A 24,636-nucleotide genomic window follows, 5' to 3' on the forward strand; every position below is an offset into this window, starting at 1 on the left:
CGAAGTTTTTTTTTAATTAAAGCAGGGATGCAAAAAGGTTAATTTTTTTATTTAAAGCAGAGACGGTCTCCTATCAAGATGATGGTATCCACAGGGGGGGGGGGCATAGGGAGTTATTATATTTAAGTGATAGTACCTTGATTTTTTTTTTTACTAAAAGCAGGGATGCCAAAAAGTCAATTATTTTTTTTTATTTAAAGCAGAGAAGGTACCCTATCAAGGTGCATGGTATCCAGGGGGGTGTTTAGGGAAGTATTATATTTAAATGATAATATCTTGAATTTTTTTATTGAAAGCAGGGATGCCAAAAAGTTTTTTTTTATATTTAAAGTAGAGACGGTATCCTATCAAGATGGTATCCAGAGGGGGGGGGGGCATAGGGAGTTATTATATTTAAGTGATAGTGCTTAGATTTTTTTTTTATTGAAAGCAGGGATGCCAAAAAGTTTTTTGTTTTTTTTAAGCAGGGACGGTATCATTATTATAGCCACATCCCGCAGTTATAGCCACATCCCACAGTTAGAATAGACTTCCAAGTTTGACTGAAGGAATTTTTTTCGACCAGTTGACCCCTAGATTTTTTGTCCCTCCACACTATCTTGAAAAATACCTTTTTTTTTACACATACTAATATTTGGACTTTCATTAGTATACCAGCTTACGCGTCACGCGTTGCCACGATCTTAAAAGAAAGGAAATTCAATGAGAATACCCCTCAATGACACTTCGTTCAAGATCAATTGATTGTTGTTGTTGTTTTGGCCAAGTGCACGCTCGAGGCGAATGTCAAGGTGTCCAGGAATAGGAAACAATAATTCCCCTTAGAAACAACAAATTAATTCCCCTTTCTTGACAAATCAATCAACCATGACATCATCAGTCAGACATTAAAAAACTTCGCACAGAAACAATTCTCCAGGAATAGACCCAAGACATTAATAAACTTCGCCCCGGAAACAATTCTACTGTTCGAACTCCAAAGATATTAATAAACTTCGCCATGGAAACAATTCTCCAAGAAACATCTTAGCGATGAAGAGATTAACGCGTGAAAGGGTTTCTTAGTAATTTGAAATGTGACAGCGCAGGGATGCCAAAAACAAAAGGAACACGCATAAATTGCGTTTAGGGGTTATTTGGGCGAAAGCGTTTTAGACATTTTAGGGAATTATTTCGGCGAAACAGTTAGAGACATTTTAAAAGATGATTTTAGAAGATGTTTTAGAAGAGGTTTTGAGTGTGGTCGTTATAATACACAAGTTGTATTTGAACAGTGTCGTGAGGTCCTCTACCCCAACCCCAAAGGGCTCCGATCCCCCTACCACAACCCCGAAGGAAGCCCCCGGTCCCCAAAGGTCCCCCGGGCTCCCAAAGGGATCCCCCAGACCCCCAAAGATCTCCCCGGGCCCCCAAAGGCCCTCCCGGGCCCCCAAAGGCCCTCCCGGGCCCCCAAAGGACCACCCGGCCCCCAAGGGCCCCCGGACCCCCTAAAGCCTCCCCCCGGGCCCCCAAAGAGTCCCCTCCCATTTTTTAATACTTTTTAAGGCTTTATTATATCTTTTCAGAGCAAGTTACTTTCGAGGGGGGATAGGGAGTTATTATATTTAAGTGATAGTACCTTATTTTTTTAAAATCTAAGTGAAGACGGTATTCTATCAAGGTGGTATCCAGAGGGAAGGGGGGGGGGTGGGCGATAGGGAGATCTTATATTTAAATGATAGTATGTCAAATTTATTTATTTTTTAAAACAAGGATGCCAAAAAGTTAATTATTTTATTTTAATTTAAAGCAGAGAAGGTACCCTATCAAGTTGTATGGTATCCAGGAGATTTTATTGAAAGCAGGGATGCCAAAAAGTTTTTTTTTAATTTAAAGCAGAGAAGTTATCCTATCAAGATGGTATCCAGAGGGGGGGGGGTAGGGAATTATTATATTCAAATAATAATATCTTGAATTTTCTTATTGAAAGCAACCTCAGTCCACACGAAGTGGATAAGTTGATTTTTATTCATGACAATTATAGCCACATCCTGCAGCTAGAATAGACATCCAAGTTTGACTGAAGGAATTTTTTTCGACCAGTTGACCCCTAGATTTTTTGTCCTCCACACTATTTTGAAAAATACCATTTTTTTACACATACTAATATTTGGACTTTCATTAGTATACCAGCTTACCCGTCACGCGTTGCCACGATCTTAAAAGAAAGGAAATTGAATGAGAATACCCTTAAGGAAAATTTCTAAGCGTTCACTGTCTTAGTTAAAAGTTTCTAACGTCATAATGTTTTCATTTTAGTTTAATTATAATTCAGATACATATTCGAATCATACAAGATTACATTGAATTGCTATGCATGCTCTTCGAAAAGCTGTTCAATTTTCTGATATCGTCCATTATATAAATTTATTTAAGTTCGACCAAGCTAATTGGTTGAGACTGACACATTGATTGGAAATTAACTTCCATTTTCCTTCCAGTACTGAATTGGGTCATCCACATTTCGTCATTGGGAACTGATGTTTGATTATTTTTTAAGATGAAATTTTAAGTTATCCTATCCAAAATGATTATAAATGATGGTGGAAAAAATTGGTAGGACAGTTTGATGTGTTATTGTGTTTTGCATATATTTCTGCTTGCAATTGTATGTTCTTCTGTGTATTGTAAATATTGTTTTATGTTTTATGTATGGTATATTTCGACAGTTGGATAATGTTTGAAATATGAATCAACACATGCAAATCAAAGATGGAAGAAGCCATGCAAAAATGCTCTGTACAACATCTTTGTCCAACCCCTATGATAATTAAAAAATTAACAAGATTTTTATGAGTTATACTAGATGTATTTTTTTTTAATTTTTATTAAATCCTGTTTTTAATGCAAGGAAGAATTTTTAGGAATTTAAGAGAGCAAAAAAAAACGATCAATATCAAAGTTGCCCATTTCAACTGTATTAAAGCTGACAAAGCAGATATTGGCAAAGGGTATTATGAAAAAATTAAGCTTCTAAGTTCAAACTTATATTCAAAGTTCTTACCCAGATAACTGACGAATTTTGTGATACGGTATTTGAAGTTTTGTATGCAGTAATGCTTGATGAAAACAACTACTAATTTTGATAATTATTTATGTTAAGAATACATAGCTAATAGACACTTCAACTATTATGCGAGGGTTCTGAAACACCACAGCCATTTCGTTTCTACCAGATTTCTACTTCTCTTGATGAATAACAAAGAAGACCAGTTTCCAGCCATCGACTTGTGAAGTTTTGAACTCATGATTAGGCTCAAATCTGTTGTAAATTTAAGCTGTGATTTGAGAAAGACTGATGAAAAAATTCATGTTTGTGGTCAACATTGATCGCCCCGGCGGCGCGCCGCCGACGTCTTACCACTGGCGCGGTGCGTCGCGCTGTTTTTGACCCCGCCGCCGCCGATCTTCCCTCATCAGCGCTGTGCTGGTGTCTACCCAAAATCCATCTGTACCATGGAAATAACCGATGGGTTTACCGATTGATTTGGGCGTTTCCTCATGCGTCTGAAAGGGCTAGAAGCTTCAGTACTTACTGTAGTAGCAATGGCACGATTGGACTCGGAATCAGTAGGCGAAAGCTCAACCCTTTGCTGTTCTACATATTAGACCTACAATAGATTCACTTATACACTCTTTAATGTTTCTTAAGACTGGCAAGAATAGCTTGAATGAAGATCATTCCCATACTCAGGTATATCATGATCATTCAACTACTTGAAGCTTCCACCACATTAACATACGGCTCTCCTTCTTTGAAGAATACTGATATTGGTCTTCAAAATAGCACGACAAGGGGCAGTTTGCTCGCTTGCTCACATCAATAATGATGTACAGATGCATTAATTAAAGGTATATTTAAAGTAAATAAAGTTGTAATGTGATGTATTTAACGCAGGGATTGATGTACCGTTTATTTGCACGTTTATCTATATTTGCTCTTTGTAATGTCTGTTGCTATTTGTTTTATTTTGCTTTGTTTCGTTTGCTTTCTAGTTTTGTTTGCCTTTGTTTTCATTTTCAAAGCTTCGTCCTCTTTTGGTGAGGTTGGTTTTTTATAAATCAATAAAATAAATTAGCTAGTAAAACTTGATGGGGGCTTCCACTATCTAATCCTCGCATTCTTAATGCTAAAGCTAGACTTTCTTACACCATTGGTTTAATAACGAATACTCTAAAAGAAGAGCGATTTAATAAAAAGTTCATTAATCATTTCAGACTGCCTTAAAAAATGGAAAGAACTATTCATCATTTGTATTTGCTTAAAACAAAAAAAAGTTTTTAGTTGAAGTGTTGGAAAGGCGATCGGAAAATTAATAACTTACAATTACCCACTAGCTGTATATTTTGTAATCTAAAGCGTTTTCAGTTTTTTGAACTACAGTGGAAAAAATGGGTGTTGAAGGATCATGAGCCTATTTCAAATGCAGGATAGTTTATATCCGTTTTGGTTTCCCATTTTTACGTTTATAATAAAAAAAAACATTTTTTTACTTTATTAATTTAAAAGAAATACTATTTTATATACTAGGAACATAATAAATGTAAATACAGATGTTATCAATTCCTTAAATCAAACAGTTCGTGGTAATGAACTGTAAGTAAGGAGCGACCCGGCTCAATAGTAACCGAAACTCTAAAAAACAAAATTTTGTTACCAATAGATGCATGAAAAGAAGCAAATTTCTATGCTGACTTCAAATATATAAGTTTCATTACGTATAGTCTTACCCATCAAAAGTTCCGCGCCTGAGAAAATTTGCCATATTTTTGAAAAAGGGGGAAGCAACCCCTAAAAGTCATAGAACCATAATGAAAATCACACCATCAGATTCAACGCATCAGAGAACTCTGCTATCAAAATTTTAAGCTCCTATCTGCAGAAATATGGAATTTTGTTTTTTTTTGCCAGAAGAAAGATCACGGATGTGTGTTTATTTGTTTTTTGTTGTTTTTTTCCCAGGGGTGTTCGTATTGACCCGGTGGTCCTAGAATATTGCGAGAGGGCCCATTCGGACGGAAATTAAAAGTTCTAGTGCCTTTTTTAAGTGACCGAGAAAAATGGAGGGAAACTAGGCCCCATCCCACGCTAATTTTTTCCCAACGTCACCGATCATAATTTTGAGCCAGCCATTTTGTTCAGTATGGTCGAACAATACAATAGCTTTGTCTTTGAGGATGACTTAATCCCCCATAGTCCTCTGGGGAAGGTCTGCCAGTTATGAACTTTGCCCAACGTTTGCATATAGTATTGGTTATTGGGAAGTATATAGAAGTTTTCAGGGCGATAGTTTCAGGAAGTTGGGTGGGGGGGGGGAGAGGACAGGTGGATCGGGGGTTAAATGGGAGGATCTTTCCATTGAAGAAGTTTTAATGGGGGAAGGGACATTGCAACGAAGGGGACGCCAGATTTCCCGGCATTATTTAAAATACATGACAAATTAAATATAAAAAAAAAACAATTTTTTCAACTAAAAGTACTAAGCAAGATAAAAACTTAAAACGAACAGAAATTACCACGTATAAGTTTGGGTTCACCCCTTAGTCATTACCTCACTCTTTACGCTAAAGTTTTTTTTTGTACTTTCATTAGAACTATTTATTCTAATTAACGGCCTTTGTATCATTCTTAAAGAATTGTAACAAAACTTGAACTTCAGCACAAAGAGCGAGGTATTGACTAGGGGATGAACCCCCTAATATATGTACTAAAAATATACGAATATAGAAGTTCGTTACGTAGGTTAATTCGCAAGTTACGTCAGAAAAAAGTTTCGAGGAAGCCAAACAACAACCGATAGTTTCAACCACCGTTTTTGCTTCAATTTACACATTTCATTAATTTCTGTTCCGTTTAGAATTAGAATCAGAAAATTTCAGGGAGTTAGCGTAAAGAATATATATATATAATATATATATATATATATATATATATATATATATATATATATATATATATATATATATATATATATATATATATATATATATATATATATATATATATATATATATATATATATATATATATATATATATATATATATATATATATATATATATATATATACATATATATATATATATATATATATATATATATATATATATATATATATATATATATATATATATATATATATATATATATATATATATATATATATATATATATATATATATATATATATATATATATATATATATATATATATATATATATATTTCGTCTATGACTTAATCCATTGCAAAAATTCCATTATAAAAATAGAACGTGTCTGCGGCGAAAATTCGCCCTCCTGTCAAATGACACTTAAGTAAGCCTTTCTAATATAGCAAGCTAGCAACGTTTGTTTATCAAGCAACACGGAATTGAAATTTAGAAATGCAAGAGAATTTGAAAAATACTACATCAGATATACGTAATGTTATACTGATCCCTTGAAGCTAACGGTTAAGAAACTTTAGTCAAATAGGCGAGAAAGTGATTATGCTAGGGGACAGAAGCCTTTTAGAATGAATGTAGTAGGCTAGATCCCAATGCTGTAGGCCTAGGGCAAAGCCTCTAATCACTCAGACAGTGCCTAATATTTAATCATATTTTACAGGTAATACTTAAATTTGGGACCGTTCAAAGAAAGTATTGAAAAATTCTGAAAAAAACTGCTTTAAAACAGTCATAAATAGGCTTAACTGCTTTTTTCATGCCTGATAGCATATTGTTTCACTTTGACCCCCCCCCATCTTCATAGGTAAATATATGCCAAAATTTATATATTCTTGTAATATTTTATACTGATGATACAGTTGGATAGCTCTCCTGAAGGAAACAATAAAAAAAGATCAGCAATATTAGAATTGATTTCTTTTTTTGCTATTTTTAAATTTAGGTAGTAAAAGGGTCAATATATACCAAATCATATTATTGAGTTAGGACTAAAGTGAATACACAATTTGATGCCTTTTTTTATGCTGATTACGAATATAATAAGCATTTCTATCGGAAAGGAATTTCATCCCCCCCCTATATATGCTAATTCAGGGTTAGGTTTGGTTAGGTATAGCCTATATAGGTGGGGGGGGGGCTGGAATTTATTTGCGATAGAAATGCTTATTATATTCGTAATCAGCATAAAAAAGGCATCAAATGGTGTATTCACTTTATTTGAAACTCAATAATATGATTTGGTATATATTGACCAGTAAAAGTCTAGACACGCTACTTTTTTCTATCTTGGTAAGGGTTTAGGTTAGGAAAATAAAACTTTCAGGAATAGATCTACAGACTAAAGTATATCCCAGGAAGGTATTCTGAAGTAGAGGCGAGGAGACAAAACCACATGACTCCATACATGGGACCTCTTGTCTAGATTTTTTGAGCTAATCTACTCTCCCATAAGATGCCCTTCATGTAACACATGTTTGCTGCAAGTTTTAAATTTTAGATAAGAGAGACTACCATGAAAAGAGGTAAGTAGTTTTTATGTACTTGCTAGAAATCCTGACACATATAGTTTTTGTTGAATATTTTCTTAGTTATTGTTGCTCTTTGGCTGTAATTTAGCAGAATCAGATGACATATGCCCCTGATACTTGCATGGCAATTTTATCAGTACATGTTTGGTCATTATCTACAAAAAAATAGATTTTTAAAATGGCATTAATGAGAGGTGACTCTGGACACTTTTTTGGGGGTGAATCTAGACACTTTCTTGAGGGTGACTGTAGATGCTTCCTGCAGTCTAATTTTGCCCTGTACTAGCGGAAAAGTTTTTTGTAGTCTGAAAAATGGATTTAGATGTAGCTAGAGGTAGAAAACTGCAATGTATTCCAGTTTCATTATAGAAGTGTGTTCTGAGTTATTTGTTTCAGATGCAGAGGATTATAGTATTTTTTTAATGGATGCTTCAGAACTATATTTTTACATTAAGGTTACCTTAAATTGCACTTGCTAGTGATATGAACAAATCCAGTGTTTGCCAGGTAGTCATGATAGGCCTACAAGACATCTGCTGTATTCCATTGAGTGAGCCATGGTTTTGTTGCCAGTACTTGTTAAGATTTGATTTGAAGCTCTTGATTGTTGGTGAAATTTGATTCCTTGTCAAGATTTGGTTTGAATCTATCAATTGTTGTTGAAAGCAGAGTTTTCTTCCTGATTCAGAATTAGTCAGACATGTGGTTATCCAGTTTTTAAATAGGAATTTGTTATTTCAAGCAACCAAAGAAGAATATTCTTCTAAGAAGAATACCCTTGTGAATGCCATGATACAAGGCAAAAATGCATGATCTAGAGCAGAGTGATGCTAGTTGTAGCAGTAATGACAATGACAGTATTCAGCAGAGCATTAAGCTTGTTTTTATTCCCAAACACAAGAAAGAGCTCATTGCATACCTCAAAAATGCTCACTGCTAAACCATGGGCTGACTCCCTGTGAAACAAGAAAGTTAGCCTACCAATGGGCAGTAGGCTGTCACTGAAAACATAATTCTTGTCAAGCTGGCAACTGAATGAGAGAGCAGGGGTGGACTGAATAAAAGGGTTCATCAAGCAAAACATCAGTTTATCCATCAGAAAACCTGAACATACAAGCCAGGCTTGTGCTGGTAGCTTTAATGCCAATGTAATTGGTGCCTTTTATTAAAATCTTCAAAAGTTGTTTTGCAAATGTCATTTTCCTCCTGGTCAAATTTGGAACTGCAACAGAAGAGGAGTACCCACAGTTGCGCAGGCCCCAAAGGTGATTGCCAAAAATGGAGCAAAACATGTGGTACTGACTGTGTCAGCAGAAAGAGGGAAAAAAAAAACAACAATGCTATGCTTTGTATCTGCAACAGGCCAGACAATTTCACCAGTGTTTGTTTTTCCAAGAGTCAAAGCTGTAGAGACCATTTATTGAGATGGGCTGCCAAGATGCACTGGCTTAGTCCATTGCAGTGGAATGACAACCTTTGAAAATTTCCTGTGTTTTATTGAACACTTTCTAAAATAGGTCAAACTCAACAAAAAAGTCCCTGTTTTAATCTTGTTTAACAGTCACAAAAGCTACATTTCAGAAGAAGTAGTTTCTTTGTGCAAAGATAATGACATCCACCTTCTCACCTTTCCTTCCCATTGCTCCCATCATCTCCAACCCTTTGATGTTTCTAGTGTATGTACCATTGAAACATGCCATAAGGGAGTAATTTGACAATTGGATGAAATTAAACGTGGTCAGAGAATTTCAATACATGAAATAGTAAAGTTGTGCAAGCATTCCTTTCTGGAAAAGCTGTATCCTTAAAACATCACAGCTGGTTTCAAGAAGATAGAAATTTGGCCTCCAAATCCAAATATTTTCACAGAAGCCAATTTTCTGCCAGCTGAAGTGATAACCACCCAGACCCACCTGAACAGAATGCCCTGGATCCTTCCAATATGGATGGTCCTCACCTGGTTTAGTTTGTCCTTTTCCTCCTGTCGTATGGGTCAACACCAAAATTTCCTATGGCCCTACCTCCTGAATGTATCAGACAATATCCAAAGGCAAAATGCAAGTGGGCTCATGCAAAAACCTCAGGAAAAGCAAAAGTAGAGCTCTGATAGAAACACCAGAAAAAAAAGAAAGCTAGAAGCAGAGACTGAGCTAAGGCTTGCTAAGAAAAATAAAAAGTCAAAGGTGTAATTCATTGCTGATGAAACTGGAGACAGCATTTCAGACACAGATATTCACCTCAATCAAGAATTGGATGACAAGTCTTTATATGGTGGAAGTATCAGTGAGCTTGAGTCTGATACAGAATTTTCTTGCTGAAATTTTGTACTTGTAAAATTTATGGTGAGAAAGAAGCAAAACTCTGCTGTTAACTATGTTGATGAAATTGAAGAAATAAGTGGCAGAATAGCAAAAATGAACTACCTGTACAAGTCTGGTGGGAAGTTCATCTTCCCTGAATGTCAAGATAGTCCAGAAACTGACTTTCAAGAAATTATCATGTTGCTTCCTGCACCAGTTTCAGTAGGAGGAACTGGGTGAACAGCCAGTTCCTTGTATTTGGCTGTGATTTGGCCCAATATTCCATAAGATAAGTTAAATGTCACATTTAACTTGTATATTATATGAATTAAATATTAATATTATCTGAATACATTATTCTAAGCATTAATTAATGAGTGTCCAGAAATGCCCCATGTGTGTCCAAAGGCACCCTGTGGTTGGGGTGACTTTGGATATATGAAGAGGGCATACATTTTTGGGTCTCACCAGGAAACGACTCAATGGGAGTCATTGAATAAAATCACCAATTTCACCAAATATACACCAAAAGTGAATAATTAAGCTATCTATATGTGTAAAAAGAAAATTGGTTTATTTAGAAATATGTGTTGTAAGGGGTCAAAAACCTCAAAACATACAGTTTTTGCTCCTCTTTCCCCTGCCTACCACCACTACTTCTCCCTCTAGTGGGTACTGACCTTTGATGACCTTTAAAGATATTTGTGTTATAAAAGTAAAACCTTGCAAAATAGATCTTCTTATTGAATGAAGCATAAGAAAAGTGCTTTCAGCTTCACAACTTTACTCATTCCCAATTTGTGAGGTTTCAAAGATCTGCAAATACATTACCTAAACTTGAAAAAAAAACCATTGCTATGGCTTAGAATTCTACTCAAATTACAGGAATTGCATTTCAAAGCTAAAACCAGAGAAAAAGAAAACAGAAAATTAAGGTAGCCTATAATGTTGTTTGTCAAAGTTCCAATTGGTAGAGACCTGTCAAGCAGGTAAATTTCTAAGGCTGGGAATCAGAAGAGGGTTAGCATAGTAGCTTGGCAATACCTTCCCAGAGTATGTTTTTGGCCCTGGATTCATTACTGAAAGCTTAATTTATCTAATCTAACCCCTTTTCAAGTTAGCAAAAAGTAGTTTTTCTAGAATTTTACCCTAGATTAATAAATTTTGCATTATTTTGAATCTTGCAATCTATAATATTATTTGTTAATAAAGGTTTGCTACCATACTAAATTGATGAATTCTAGTTTTGCCTGAGTTATTTGTTCCAATATTGGATAAAACTATTAGTTGAAATGATTTAAAACAGGAAAGTTCTAGCTGAAGGGCTTCTTGCTATATTGAAAAGTAGTTGAGCTAGGTGAATAAAAAATTTTAGGATTCAATCCAGGATCTACCCTTTCCTTGTTTCTAGGGTTTAGAGGATTGGATTAATGACAGGTTTATGCCTAGGGTAAGACACCCAGTAGTCAGATAGTTAATCCACTCTTCCTTCAGAAGCTAAACCATTGTAAAACCTCTGTTATAGCACTTGTTTGTTACCATGGATTGTTTCACCATTGGATTTGTTCAAATCTTCTAAAAGTATGTGATTTGCTGGAATATTTTAGTCATAGACAATGCTCACAATTTCAGATAGTGATAGATAACAGTGGAGCCTATCCTTTTACACACATTAAAGCTTGAGTCTAATCTTAGAAAATGCTATCTAATATAGGACCCAAGATGTTAAAAGGAGAACAAAATATCCAAGTCACAGACAGAGTCAATCTTAGACAGATTTAATCTAAGATAAGTGTTTTAAAACATAATAATTGTATTTAAATAGCTTAGACTGTTAGAGTAACCTTTGTACAAATTTAAATGTTGAAAAACCAGAAGTTTTCTGAGATTGTAGTCAGCCAATCCCATCTTGTCTAGTCCTAACTAAGAGACAATCCAAACTATCTAAACTTGTGTACATAATGTCCAATATTAGAAGGCTGTTGTCTTTGTTTAAAAAGAAAATTTTAAAATCAGGACATCTGTCCAAGATTAGGCACTGCCTGAGTACTTGTCTTACCCTATGAAAATTTTGACAAAGACATTTACTCATAATTTTGGGTTTTCAATCTCTTTTTCATTGGCTCTACTTTTGCAAAATGCAATTCCTATTATTTCAGCAGGGTTTTAAGCAATAGGAAGGCCTATTTCCCAAATTTTTGTAATAGATTGTCAAATCTTTAGCACCCTACAAGTCAAGATTTAAGGGAAATGGGAACTTCCTGGGAGGGTGTAAAGAGGGGGGAGGGGCTTTGAATAAATTGGGGTGGAGGAGGAGCATGCATGGCTGTGTAGGCCTAAGGCAGCTTGGTGCTGTGGTGAGTTGTTAGTAGTAGTAAGCTATTACCTTACAAGATAGACAAAGCCCCTCATCTACAATTTTACCTTTAAAAAGATGGATTAAAATGGAAGGAAACATGATAATCTGGTATATAGAAACATGCTGCTTATTATAAAGCCAGAATTTTATTATTTTAGTGTTATCTCAGGGTTTTATCTGGGACCATACGAAAGATAGGTCTAGAAAATGACCATTATATTTGGAAAGAGCATAATGTAGGTAATCTGTTGGCACTATTTGGCTTTGTTTTATAATATTTTCTTTAGAAGAGACATCCAACTGCACATTTGCCTTTTTCACAATAGTCTAGTTCTACTCTTCTCTTTGTTGCTTGAGCAGCATTACTATTTATAGAATATTAGGCTAGCATTTTCTATTTTCAGTTGTTAAACATAATGGAAATTTATCTGTAATATGTGTTAGATATATCAAATGGGAATATGCAGCATAATGGAAATATATCTCAGAATTTGTCCATCAAGGAAGGTTAGGGATAAATGTGAACTAATGCACTTTTAGGAATAAAACAGGTAAATAGTCTATTTAAAACTGTTTTAAAATCAGGGTGGTAAATGTTGTCATCATGCCTCATTTTTATAACACATAGATGTCACTATTTTGGACTGAAAGTAATAAAAAAATGGTACCAGAGCTGTAAAATTTAAAAATCACACCAAAGGTCCAAATTTTAACCAAAAGGCACACACAACTCCCATTTTTATGGTAAATTTAACTCTCCATCACAAATCTGCTTGAAAAACAAGTGAAATGTATAGAAATATTTCTTTAAGCATTTACTTAAGAAAACCCAGGTCCCAAATTTGAAATAAGATAATCATAAGCAACAAGCAAATGCATAAGCAATACAAAACAGAGCACACATAAATAATGCAAGCAAGAAATGGCAAGCAAATGTTCAGGTCTATGAATATTATATCTTCCTTCCGTTTGGAAATAGCTTGTTCACTAAAGGTTTAGTGTTGACAGCAGCTTCACTTGTTGGCAACTTCTTGTGGTAACAGCACTTCCAGGACATGTGTCCACTTTGACCTTAGAAGGCAGGGAAGCTGCAGTAGGCTAACTTTTTGGGTCATGGTGGTCAATGATTTTGTCTTGCTGGCGTAGCAAGAGTGTATGTCCTCTATATGGGGCAAGTCTGATGAGTGACGCCATGAATTGAATACTGAAGCATTGCTGGTGTCTGAACCAGAGTCATAAGTCTCATTATCAGCAGTTCTGGCTTTCAATTACTTTCTATTCCTGAAGTACAATCTGTTTGCTTTTACCTATTCTAAATACAATCCTGATGAATTGACTTTTTGTAGACTGTTGAGTCTGATTAATTGAGTGTAGTCACATTTTTTGACCTGTTAGAAGTGGACTAAGGCTTTTAAATTGTATATATCAAACGAAATTTAAACATTTTTTTCACTTGGCAGTTTTATTTTACATAACGTCTTGTTTAGTTCTCACTTACTAAGGGGGCTGGGAGGGGAGTGGTAAACCTCCTCCATATATCGGTTTTAAACCATGGATATTATAGTGACATTCTTTTTGTGCCTACTTCTACTAATACTACAACTAACAACTCACGGCAGCACCAAGCCACCTGAGGCCAACACTGCTATGCATGGTCCTCCTCCATCCCAATGTATTCAATGCCACCCTCCCAGGAATTCCCCTTTCCCCTAAATCTTTTCTTACAGGATCCTCCCACCCCAATCTGGGACAACAAAACACTTAACTCACTGAGATATTCACGTCTACCTTTTTTCCTTTTTTTTAAGGTGCAGGGCTCAGAACCTCCACAATTCAGGGTTTCTGAACATGGACATCATAATGGTATCCTTTTTTTGTTTCTCTTCTCATATGACACTTTATGATGGTGATATCAAGACGAATTTACAAAAAAAAAACACATGGATATGATATTGAGGTTTGAAACAAGCCATTAAACATGTCTCACCAATGTTGCAGTGTGCCTGCTAGTTCTGCTAGTCAGCTGATTATTTATGAAACTTGCTACGCTGGCTGGGATAGGGGATATGCAAGATAGGGACCTTGGGTATGGGTTTTTGACAACCTAGATTATAATCGTACTGTTTTCATGCCTCTCAGCACTTCAACTCTAAAAATAGCACAATACATTACGTTTTTATTCGTTAATTTTAAAAAACAAATTTCCACAAGACAAGTTTTTCAGAAAAAAAAAGTAAAATGCTCCATTAAGCCAATAATGAGTAAAAATTAAGTCAAATGATCTTCCAAGATCAAACAAATAGCTATCAACAAATAAATGATTATCAAATAACTATCAACAAATAAATCAAACTCAAAACAAATAGAAGAGGTGACACTATAGCATTGCCTATAGTAAAGGCCATATGGCTTTAATGTTTTATTACTATTATTATTTATTTATTTTTTCCCAGAGGCACTTCATATTGAAGGGGTCGTCGTATAAACTTCAAAGGGGACTTAATTGATTGGAAATTGAGAACTTTTACGCCCTTTTAAATGGTAAAAAGTTATTTGAGGACAATTAACATCCCTTCCATTCCAGCTAGCTCCCCAAACACATCTCATCCAAATCTTTAGACAATAATTTCACTCAATACAGTTGACTTCCTGATAGAAATAATGTTTTTGAGCGGGACACTCGCCCCACAGCACTCAGGGCAAGGGTTGTAAGTTATGCCCTGGGGGCATATAAGGTTTTTACAGAAAGCTTTGTTGTAAAAACTTGAAAAATGGCTCATTCAATTGGAAATTCAAAGGGCTGGTGCCCTTTTTAATAGTCGAAAGTGATTGAAGAGCAATTAACCCCTCTCTCTCTCAGCCACCTTTTCCCCAAACACATCTAATCAAACTTTATAGATAGCCATTTTGTTCAACGTAGTTGAAAATTCTGGAAATTAGGTCTTTGAGGATGACACCCCCCCCCCCTACAGCCCTCAGGGAAAGGGTTGTAAGTTATGGCCTGGAGGCATATATGGTTTTTATAGAAAGCGTTGTTGCAGAAACTTCAAAAAGGGCTCATTCGATTGGAAATTAAAATGGCTAGTGCCCTTTTTAATAGTCAAAAGTGATTGGAAGACAACTAACACCCCTTCCATGCCCACCATTTCCCCAAACACATCCAATCAAAATTTTGAGATAGCCATTTTGTTCAACAGAGTTGAAAGTTCTGGAAATTATATCTTTGAGCAGGACAATACCCCTACAGTCTTCAGGGCAAGAGTTATAAGTTATACCCTGGGGGTATATATGGTTCTTATGGAAGGAATGCTCGTATAAACTTCAGAGAAGGCTCATTTATTTGGAAATTGAAAGTTCTAGTTCACTTTTTAAGCGTCAAAAGATATCACAGGATAACCAGCCCCCCACACCCTTTTTTCCCTAATGCATCTAATAAAATTTTGAGATAGCTATTTTGTTAAAAATAGTTCGAAGATCATATAACAAAAACTCCGGTGTCGACACAGCCCCCCAGGGCCCGGGGCCAGGCGTTGTAAGTTAGGCCCTGGGTGCATATATGATTCTTATGAAAGGGATGCTCGTATAAACTTCAGAGAGGGCTAATTTGAGTGGAAATTCAAAGTTTTAGCTCACTTTTTAATAGTCAAAAGAGATCCGAGGGCAAATAGCCCCCCCCTCCACCTGCCTTCTTTTTCCAAACCCATCTTAAGAAAATTTTGAGACAGGAATTTTTTTAAAAATAGTTCAAAAGTTGGATAAAAAAAAACTCCGGTGTCAATACAACCCCCCCCCCCCCAGGGCCCGGGGGAAGGCGTTCTAAGTAAGGCATGTATTGTTTTTATGAAAGGGATACTCGTATAAACCCCCGTCACGCCCTTTTTTCCCCAAACCCATCCATATAACTTTTGAGATAGTCATTTTTTTGAAATAGTTCAAAGGTCAGATAACCAAAACTCTGGTGTCGGCACAACCCCACAGGGTCCGCGGGGGTAGGCATTGTAAGCTATGTCCTTGGGTTTTATATTGTTCTTATGAAAGGGATGCTTGTATAAACTTCAGACAGGGCTCATTGAATAGAAACTAAGACTTCTGGTTTGTTTTTTCAGAGTAGAAAAAGATGGGAAGGCAACTAGCCCGTCCCGCCCTCCACGCCGTTGGGTTTATCGGATGGATAAACCCATCCGATAAAAATTTGACATGACCATTTTGTTCAAAATAGTTCAAACATCAGATATTAAAACTACGGGGTTGACACAACCCTCCAGGGCCGAGGGACAGGCGTTGTAAGTTATACTCTCGCGGTATATATGTTCTTATAGAAGGGATGCTCGTATAAAATTCGGAGAGGGGTCATTTGATTGAAAATATAAAGTTCTAGTTAGTAGAGGTGACCCTAAAGCTCGTGTCACGCACCCCTGCTGCCACCTATAACTTTTTTTAACACCAAATATGGGCATAGCCTCCCTAGGGAGAGCACGTGGTTAATGGGGTCAATGACCTCTTTCTCCATGGTCTCTTTCTCCAGGTGTGTTTTTGGCACGCTCTCAGCGAATGTTATGATCCAGAAATAGTATTTGTTGTTGTTTCTGAGGCAAATGTCAAGGTCAATGTTGTTGTTGTTGTTGTAAGTGCACGCTCTCAGCGAATGTTATGAGTTTCCAGAAATTTGGAACACCTGTGCTGTGGACCTCAATTCCCCTATCGTGAATCAATAATTCCCTTTAGAAACAACAAATTAATTCCCCTTTCTTGACAGATCAATCAACCAATGACATCATCTGTCAGACTTTAAAAATTTTTGCCTAGAAATGATTCTCCAGGAATAGATCCAAGTCATTAATGTCTTTGCCTCGGAAACAACTCTACTGGTCGAACTCCAAAAGATATTAATAACCAAACGCAATGGAAACAATTCTCCAAGAAACATCTTAGCGATGAATTGTTTTAGCGCGCGAAAAGGTTTCTTTGTAATTTCAATGTGAAAGCACAGGGATGCCAAACAAAAGGAACACACTGAAATTACGTTTAGGGATTATTTGGGCGAAACCGTTTTAGCCATTTTATGGGATTATTTCGGCGAAACAGTTAGAGACATTTTAAAAGATGATTTTAGAAGAGAATTTGAGGGTGAAACTCTGTGATCGTTATAATACACAAGTTCCATTTGAACAGTGTTGTGAGGTCCTCTACCCTACCCCAAAGGGTTCCAATCCTCCTACCCCAACCCCGAAGGAAGCCCCCGGTCCTCAATGGTCCCCCAAGCTTCCAAAGGGCCACCGGCGCCCCCAAAGGCCCACCCCAGACCCCCAAAGGCCCTCCCCGGACCCCCCAAAGGCCCATCGAGCTCCCAAAAGACCAACGGGGTCCCAAAGGCCCTCCACCGGTCGCCAAATGTCCCCCAGGCTCCCAACTGGCCCCCAGGACCCCCAAAGGCCCTCCCCCGGCTCCCCAAAGGTCCACTGGGCTCCCAAAGGACCAATCGGTCCTCAAGTGCCCCCCAGACCCCAAAGGCCCTCCCCCGGTCCTCAAAGGTCCCCCGGGCCAGAGAAGTGCCGCCGGGATGCGCCGTGGGCCAGGAAAGCGCCGCAGGATATGCCGCAGGGATGCGCCGCGGGTCAGGAAAGCGTCGCAGGGGATGCGCCGCAGGGAGGCACCGCAGGGAAGCGCCACAGGATGCGCCGCAGGGATGCGCCGCAAAAAAAGTAAACTAAAAAGTAAAAATTTCGAAATGTTATCCCCCAAACGCCATCCTCAGACCCCCAAAGGCCCTCCCCTGGTCCTCAAAGGTCTCCCGGGCTCCCAAAGGGCCAACCGGCCCCCCAAGGGTCCCCCAAACACCCTCCCTGGTTCCCCCAAAGAGTCCCCTCTCCATTTTTTTTTATACTTTTTTATGGCTTTATTATATCTTTTCTCAACAAGTTCCATTCATAATGTCATTCCTAAACCCATTTTCCAACCTCAAAGAGTCCCCTCCCCAATTCGTAAATACTTTCTTTAATTTTTTAACATGGTATTTTTTAAACTTTTTTACGTATCTTAAAATGACATGAAATATGCTTACGGCTCTACCAATCGTACTCTGTGCTTGTTCATGGACACGACGTGGCTTTCCCACTGGTACTCTATGGCAGGTTATCGACACTACCTAGTTTATTGAATGCATTAAATCAGTATTTTTACGCAGTGGAAGGATAAAAACACATTTCATATCTGTAAAAAACTGAGGATGAATTATTCGACGAACGTATGTGCACATGAAAAAATCTTTGTAGTATTGAATACTGACAAGGAGAAATACCTGAGCTATGAAACGAGTGCAAGCGGTAACACTATTGGAAATGTATGCATGCGTTGTCATGACAGCGAGAAGTTAGATTTCTTTGGAGTACCCAAGAATTTCAATCGTGTAAACGGTGGATATGCAAGAGCATCATTACCAGAGAAATTAGTGCTCAAAGAGAATGCAAACTTAAAAATAATTGTCGATGATCGGGGACAACTCCTTGCTAGGGTTTCTGGTAACACATTACCTGTTGATAAATCCTATCATCATCTTTCCGGTATTAGCATTTTAAAGAGAAAAAGAAGGAGAAGACAAGCATACTCCTGCAATAATTTCATTAATCATATCTTGTCAATATGCCAAAACTGCCATCTATGTAAAAATAATGTGACAGTAGACAGTGAAATGACAGGCAGAATAAAAAGGACATTAGCAGACAATATCATCAATGAATATAAAGATGAATTGACTGAAAGTGACGCTCAAGTGTACTAATATTGTGTAATAATGTATTTAACTTATTTTTATATTAATATTCTACATCTCATTATTTCATTAAAAATATTTTATGCATTATTTTGTTAATTTTTCATTATTTTAGGGTATGATATAAAGTCAAAAGTTAAGAATATCTATTAAAAATTTCATAGATGAAAGAAAAATAATTTTTAGAGATAAAGATACTACTATCAGTCTCAATGTTTCATAGAAGATAGAAAAGTTCAAGATCTCTTCTGAATTTTACCAAAGAACACAATTCACTTCTAATTTCACCAGAGAAAATAAAAAGCTTCCACTTCAGTTTTAAGTTCACCGAGACATAACAAATTTAAAGTTCACTTCTAAATTTTTCTGTAGAAGATAGGAAAAGTTATGCTATGTTTATGATTATTTTCCATGGAGATAAAAAGTTTCACTTTAATTCTAAATTTTCTTAAATTCAAGTCCGACCTTTCTTAAAGAGTCAAATTTAAAGTTCTATTCCAAATATTTTCCCGGAAGACGAAAAGTTCAACTTCGATTCTGAAATTTTCTCAATGAAAATGAAATAAGCTATTGATCATTTCTATTTTCCCAAAATAATATAAAAATTTTCCACTTCAGTTCAGATTTTTCTCAAACAGATGAAAAAATTTAGGTATAAATACTTTTCTTCACTTCGTTGAGAAAATTTTAAATTGAACTAGAACTTTTTATCTTCCGGGAAAATATTCACAAGTATGGTATTACTTTTTCTATCTTCCACCTAAAAATTTAGAATTGGACTATAAATTTCTTTATGTCTTTTGTGAAATAAAGAACTGAAGTGGAAGATTTTTATTTTCTCTGTAGAAATTAGAATTGAATTGTGTTCTTTGGTAAAGTTCAGTAGAGAACATGAACTTTTCTCCATTTCATTGAGAAAATTTGAAATTGAACTAGAAATTTGTATATTATTTTGTGCGAATAGAAATGATCAATAACTTATTTCATTTTAATTGAGAAAATTCAGAATCGAAGTTGAACTTTTCGTCTTCTGGGAAAATATTTGGAACAGATCTTTAAATTTGACTCTTTGAGAAAGGTCAGAATTGAATTTAAGAAAATTTAGAATTAAAGTGAAACTTTTTATCTCCATGGAAAATAATCACAATCAGAGCATAACTTTTCCTATCTTCTACAGAAAAATTTAGAAGTGAACTTTAAATATTTTAAGTCTTGGTGAACTTAAAACTGAAGTGGAAGCTTTTTATTTTCTCTGGTGAAATTAGAAGTGAATTGTGTTCTTTGGTAAAATTCAGAAGAGATCTTGAACTTTTCTATCTTCTATGAAACATTGAGCCTGCTAGTAGTATCTTTATCTCTAAAAATTCAATTTTTCTTTCATCTCTGACCTTTTTAATAGATATTCTGAACGTTTGAAGTTCTAGCATACCCTAAAATGATGAACACTTAACAAAATAATCTATAAAATATTTTTAATGAAATAATGAGATGTAGAATATTAATATAAAAATACGTTAAATACATTATTACACATTATTAGTACACTTGCGCTTGACTTTCTGTCAATTCATCTTTATATTCATTGATGATATTGTCTGCTAATGTCCTTTTTATTCTGCCATTGATTTCATAGTCTATTCTCACATTATTTTTACATAGATGGCAGTTCTGGAAGGTAGACATGATATGATTTATTACACTAGTGCAGCAGTAGGCCTTTTTTTTCGTCTTTTAATTAATTTGAATAGTAATACCAGAACGGTAAGAATAGGACCTATCAATAGATATCATGCTACCAGAACTGTAAGTAAGGAGTTTCCCTCGATCATCAATAATTGTTTTTAAGTTGTCACTCTCCTTTAGCACGATCATCTCTGGTGCTCTCACTCTCGCATATCCACCTTGAGAAATTTTGAATGATTTCGATAGTCCAAAGAAATCTAACTTCTCGCTGTCATGACAACGCATGCATACATTTCCAATAGTGTTACCGCTTGCACTCGTTTCATAGTTCAGGTATTTCTCCTTGTCAGCATAATACGACAATGATTTTATCATCTGCACATTTGTTCGTCGAATAATTCATCCTCACTTTTTACAGATATGAATTGTGTGTTTATCCTTCCACTGCATAAAAAATACTGATTTAATGCATGCAGTAAACTAGGTAGTGTCGATAACCTGCCATAGAGTACCAGTGGGAAAGCCGCGTCGTGTCCATGAACAAGCACAGAGTACGATTGGTAGAGCCGTAAGCATATTTCATGTCATTTCAGCATTTAAAAAAATTAGAATTAAAGTGAAAATTTTCATTTTCATGGAAAATAATTACAAATCATAGTATAACTTTTCCTATCTTCTATAGAAAAACTGAGAACTGAACTTTAAATTTTTTATGTCTTGGTGTACTTAAAACTGACGTGGAAGCCTTTTATTTTCTCTGGTGAAATTAGAATTGAATTGTGTTCTTTGGTAAAACTCAGAAGAGATCTTGAACTTTTTTAACTTCTATGAAAAATTTGGAACAATATTTTAAATTTTTTCATCTGTTTGAGAAAAATCTGAACTGAAGTGGGAAATTTTTATATTTATTTTGGGAAAATAGAAATGATCAATAACTTATTTCGTTTTCACTGAGAAAATTCAGAAATGAAGTTGAAATTTTCTTCTCCCGGGGAAATATTTAGAACATAACTTTAAATTTGACTCTTTGAGAAAGGTTGGAACTGAATTGAAGATAATTTAGAATTAAAGTGAAACTTTTTATCTTCATGGAAAATAATAACAATCATAGGATAACTTTTCCTATCTTCTACGGCAAAAATTTAGAAGTGAACTTAAAAATTTTTATGTCTTGGTGAACTTAAAACTGACTTGGAAGCTTTTTATTTTCTCTGGTGAAATTAGAATTAATCAGTAAATTATTTCATTTTCATTGATAAAATTCAGAAGAGAACTTGAACTTTTCTATCTTCTATGAAAAATTTGGAACAGTATTTTAAATTTATTAATCTGTTTGAGAAAAATCTGAACTGAAGGGGAAAATTTTTTTATTATTTTGGGAAAATAGAAATGATCAATAGCTTATTTCATTTTCATTGAGTAAATTTCAGAATCGAAGTTGAACTTTTCGTCTTCCGGGAAAATATTTGGAACAGAACTTTAAATTTGACTCTTTGAGAAAGGTCGGAATTGAATTTAAGAAAATTTAGAATTAAAGTGAAACTTTTTATCTCCATGGAAAATAATCATAAACATAGCATAACTTTTCCTATCTTCTACAGAAAAATTTAGAAGTGAACTTTAAATTTTGTATGTCTCAGTGAACTTAAAACTGAAGTGGAAGCTTTTTATTTTCTCTGGTGAAATTAGAAGTGAATTGTGTTCTTTGTTAAAATTCAGAAGAGATCTTGAACTTTTCCATCTTCTATGAAAAATTGAGCCTGCTAGTAGTATCTTTATCTCTAAAAATTCTTTTTCTTTCATCTCTGATCTTTTCAATAGATATTCTTAACGTTTGACGTTCTAGCATACCCTAAAATAATGAACACTTAACAAAATAATGCATAAAATATTTTTAATGAAATAATGAGATGTAGAATATTAATATAAAAATACGTTAAATGCATTATTACACATTATTAGTACACTTGCGCTTCACTTTCAGTCAATTCATCTTTATATTCATTGATGATATTGTCTGCTAATGTCCTTTTTATTCTGCCTGTGATTTCACTGTCTACTGTCACATTATTTTTACATAGATGGCAGTTTTGGCATATTGACAAGATATGATTAATGACATTATTGCAGGAGTATGCTTGTCTTCTCCTTCTTGTTCTCTTTAAAATGCTAATACCGGAAAGATGATGATAGGATTTATCAACAGGTAATGTGTTACCAGAAACCCTAGCAAGGAGTTGTCCCCGATCATCGACAATTATTTTTAAGTTTGCATTCACTTTGAGCACTAATTTCTCTCGTAATGTTACTCTAGCATATCAACCGATTACACGATTGAAATTCTTGGGTACTACAAAGAAATCTAACTTCTCGCTGTCATGACAACGCATGCATACATTTCCAATAGTGTTACCGTTTGCACTCGTTTCATAGCTCAGGTATTTCTCCTTGTCAGTATTCAATACGACAATGATTTTTTCATGTGCACATACGTTCGTCGAATAATTCATCCTCACTTTTTTACAGATATGAATTGTGTGTTTATCCTTCCACTGCGTAAAAAATACTGATTTAATGCATGCAATAAACTAGGTAGTGTCGATAACCTGCCATAGAGTACCAGTAGGAAAGCCACGTCGTGTCCATGAACAAGCACAGAGTACGATTGGTAGAGCCGTAAGCATATTTCATGTCATTTTAAGATACGTAAAAAAGTAAAAAAAATACCATGTTAAAAAATTCAAGAAAGTATTTACGAATTGGGGAGGGGACTCTTTGAGGTTGGAAAATGGGTTTAGGAATGACATTATGAATGGAAATTGTTAATAAATGATATAATACAGCCATAAAAAGTATTTAAAAAAAAGGGCGCGGGGCCTCTTTGGGGGGCCCAGGGAGGGTGTTTGGGGGACCCTTGGGGGGGCCGGTTGGTCCTTTGGGAGCCCGGGAGACCTTTGAGGACCAGGGGAGGGCCTTTGGGGGTCTGAGGATGGTGTTTGGGGGATAACATTTCGAAATGTTTACTTTTTAGTTTACTTTTTTTTGCGGCGCATCCCTAAGGCGCATCCTGCGGCGCATCCTGCGGCGCTTTTCTGCGGTGCCTCCCTGCGGCGCATCCCCTGCGGCGCTTTCCTGACCCGCGGCGCACCCCTGCGGCACATCCTGCGGTGCTTTCCTGGCCCTCGGCGCATCCCGGCGGCGCTTCTCGGGCCTGGGGGACCTTTGAGGACCGGGGGGAGGGCCTTTGGGGCACTGGGAGGGCCTTTGGGGGTCTGGGGGGCACTTGAGGACCGATTGGTCCTTTGGGAGCCCAGTGGACCTTTGGGGAGCCGGGGGAGGGCCTTTGGGGGGCCGGGGGGCCAGTTGGGAGCCTGGGGGACATTTGGGGCCCGGTGGAGGGCCTTTGGGACCCCGTTGGTCTTTTGGGCGCTCGATGGGCCTTTGGGGGGCCGGGGGGGGGCCTTGGGGGGTCTGGGGTGGGCCTTTGGGGGCGCCGGTGGCCCTTTGGGAGCTTGGGGGACCTTTGAGGTCCAGGGGCTTCCTTCGGGGTTGGGGTAGGAGGATTGGAACCCTTTGGGGTTGGGTAGAGGACCTCACAACACTGTTCAAATGGAACTTGTGTATTATAACGATCACAGAGTTTCACCCTCAAATTCTCTTCTAAAATCATCTTTTAAAATGTCTCTTAACTGTCTCGCCGAAATAATCCCATAAAATGGCTAAAACGGTTTCGCCCAAATAATCCCTAAACGTAATTTCAGCGTGTTCCTTTTGTTTGGCATCCCTGTGCTTTCACATTGAAATTACAAAGAAAACTTTTCACGCGCTAAAACGATTCATCAATAAGATGTTTCTTGGAGAATTGTTTCCATGGCATTTGGTTATTAATATCTTTTGGAGTTCGACCAGTAGAGTTGTTTCCGAGGCAAAGACATTAATGACTTGGATATATTCCTGGAGAATCGTTTCTAGGCGAAAATTTTTAAAGTCTGACAGATGATGTCATTGGT

At 36.4% G+C, this 24,636-nt stretch overlaps 1 protein-coding gene across 6 annotated transcripts in view; it reads left to right on the plus strand.

The window, feature by feature from the left end:
- The first annotated feature begins 2,543 nt into the window (after positions 1 to 2,543).
- Positions 2,544 to 24,636, plus strand: part of LOC148956511 (uncharacterized) — a 66,934-nt gene continuing 44,841 nt past the window's right edge. The window contains exon 1 of one of the 6 annotated variants that reach the window (XM_089095725.1): positions 2,544 to 2,595. In XM_089095725.1, coding sequence (XP_088951851.1) covers positions 2,577 to 2,595 — 19 coding nt within the window. In that variant the 5' untranslated portion in view covers positions 2,544 to 2,576. The other 5 variants (XM_089095737.1, XM_089095716.1, XM_089095741.1 and 2 more) reach the window with 5 other exon arrangements.

Source organism: Artemia sp. Qi Xiang Cuo, chromosome 1 (assembly GCF_049724085.1).
Source record: "Artemia sp. Qi Xiang Cuo chromosome 1, ASM4972408v1, whole genome shotgun sequence".
Lineage (NCBI taxonomy): Eukaryota > Metazoa > Arthropoda > Branchiopoda > Anostraca > Artemiidae > Artemia > Artemia sp. Qi Xiang Cuo.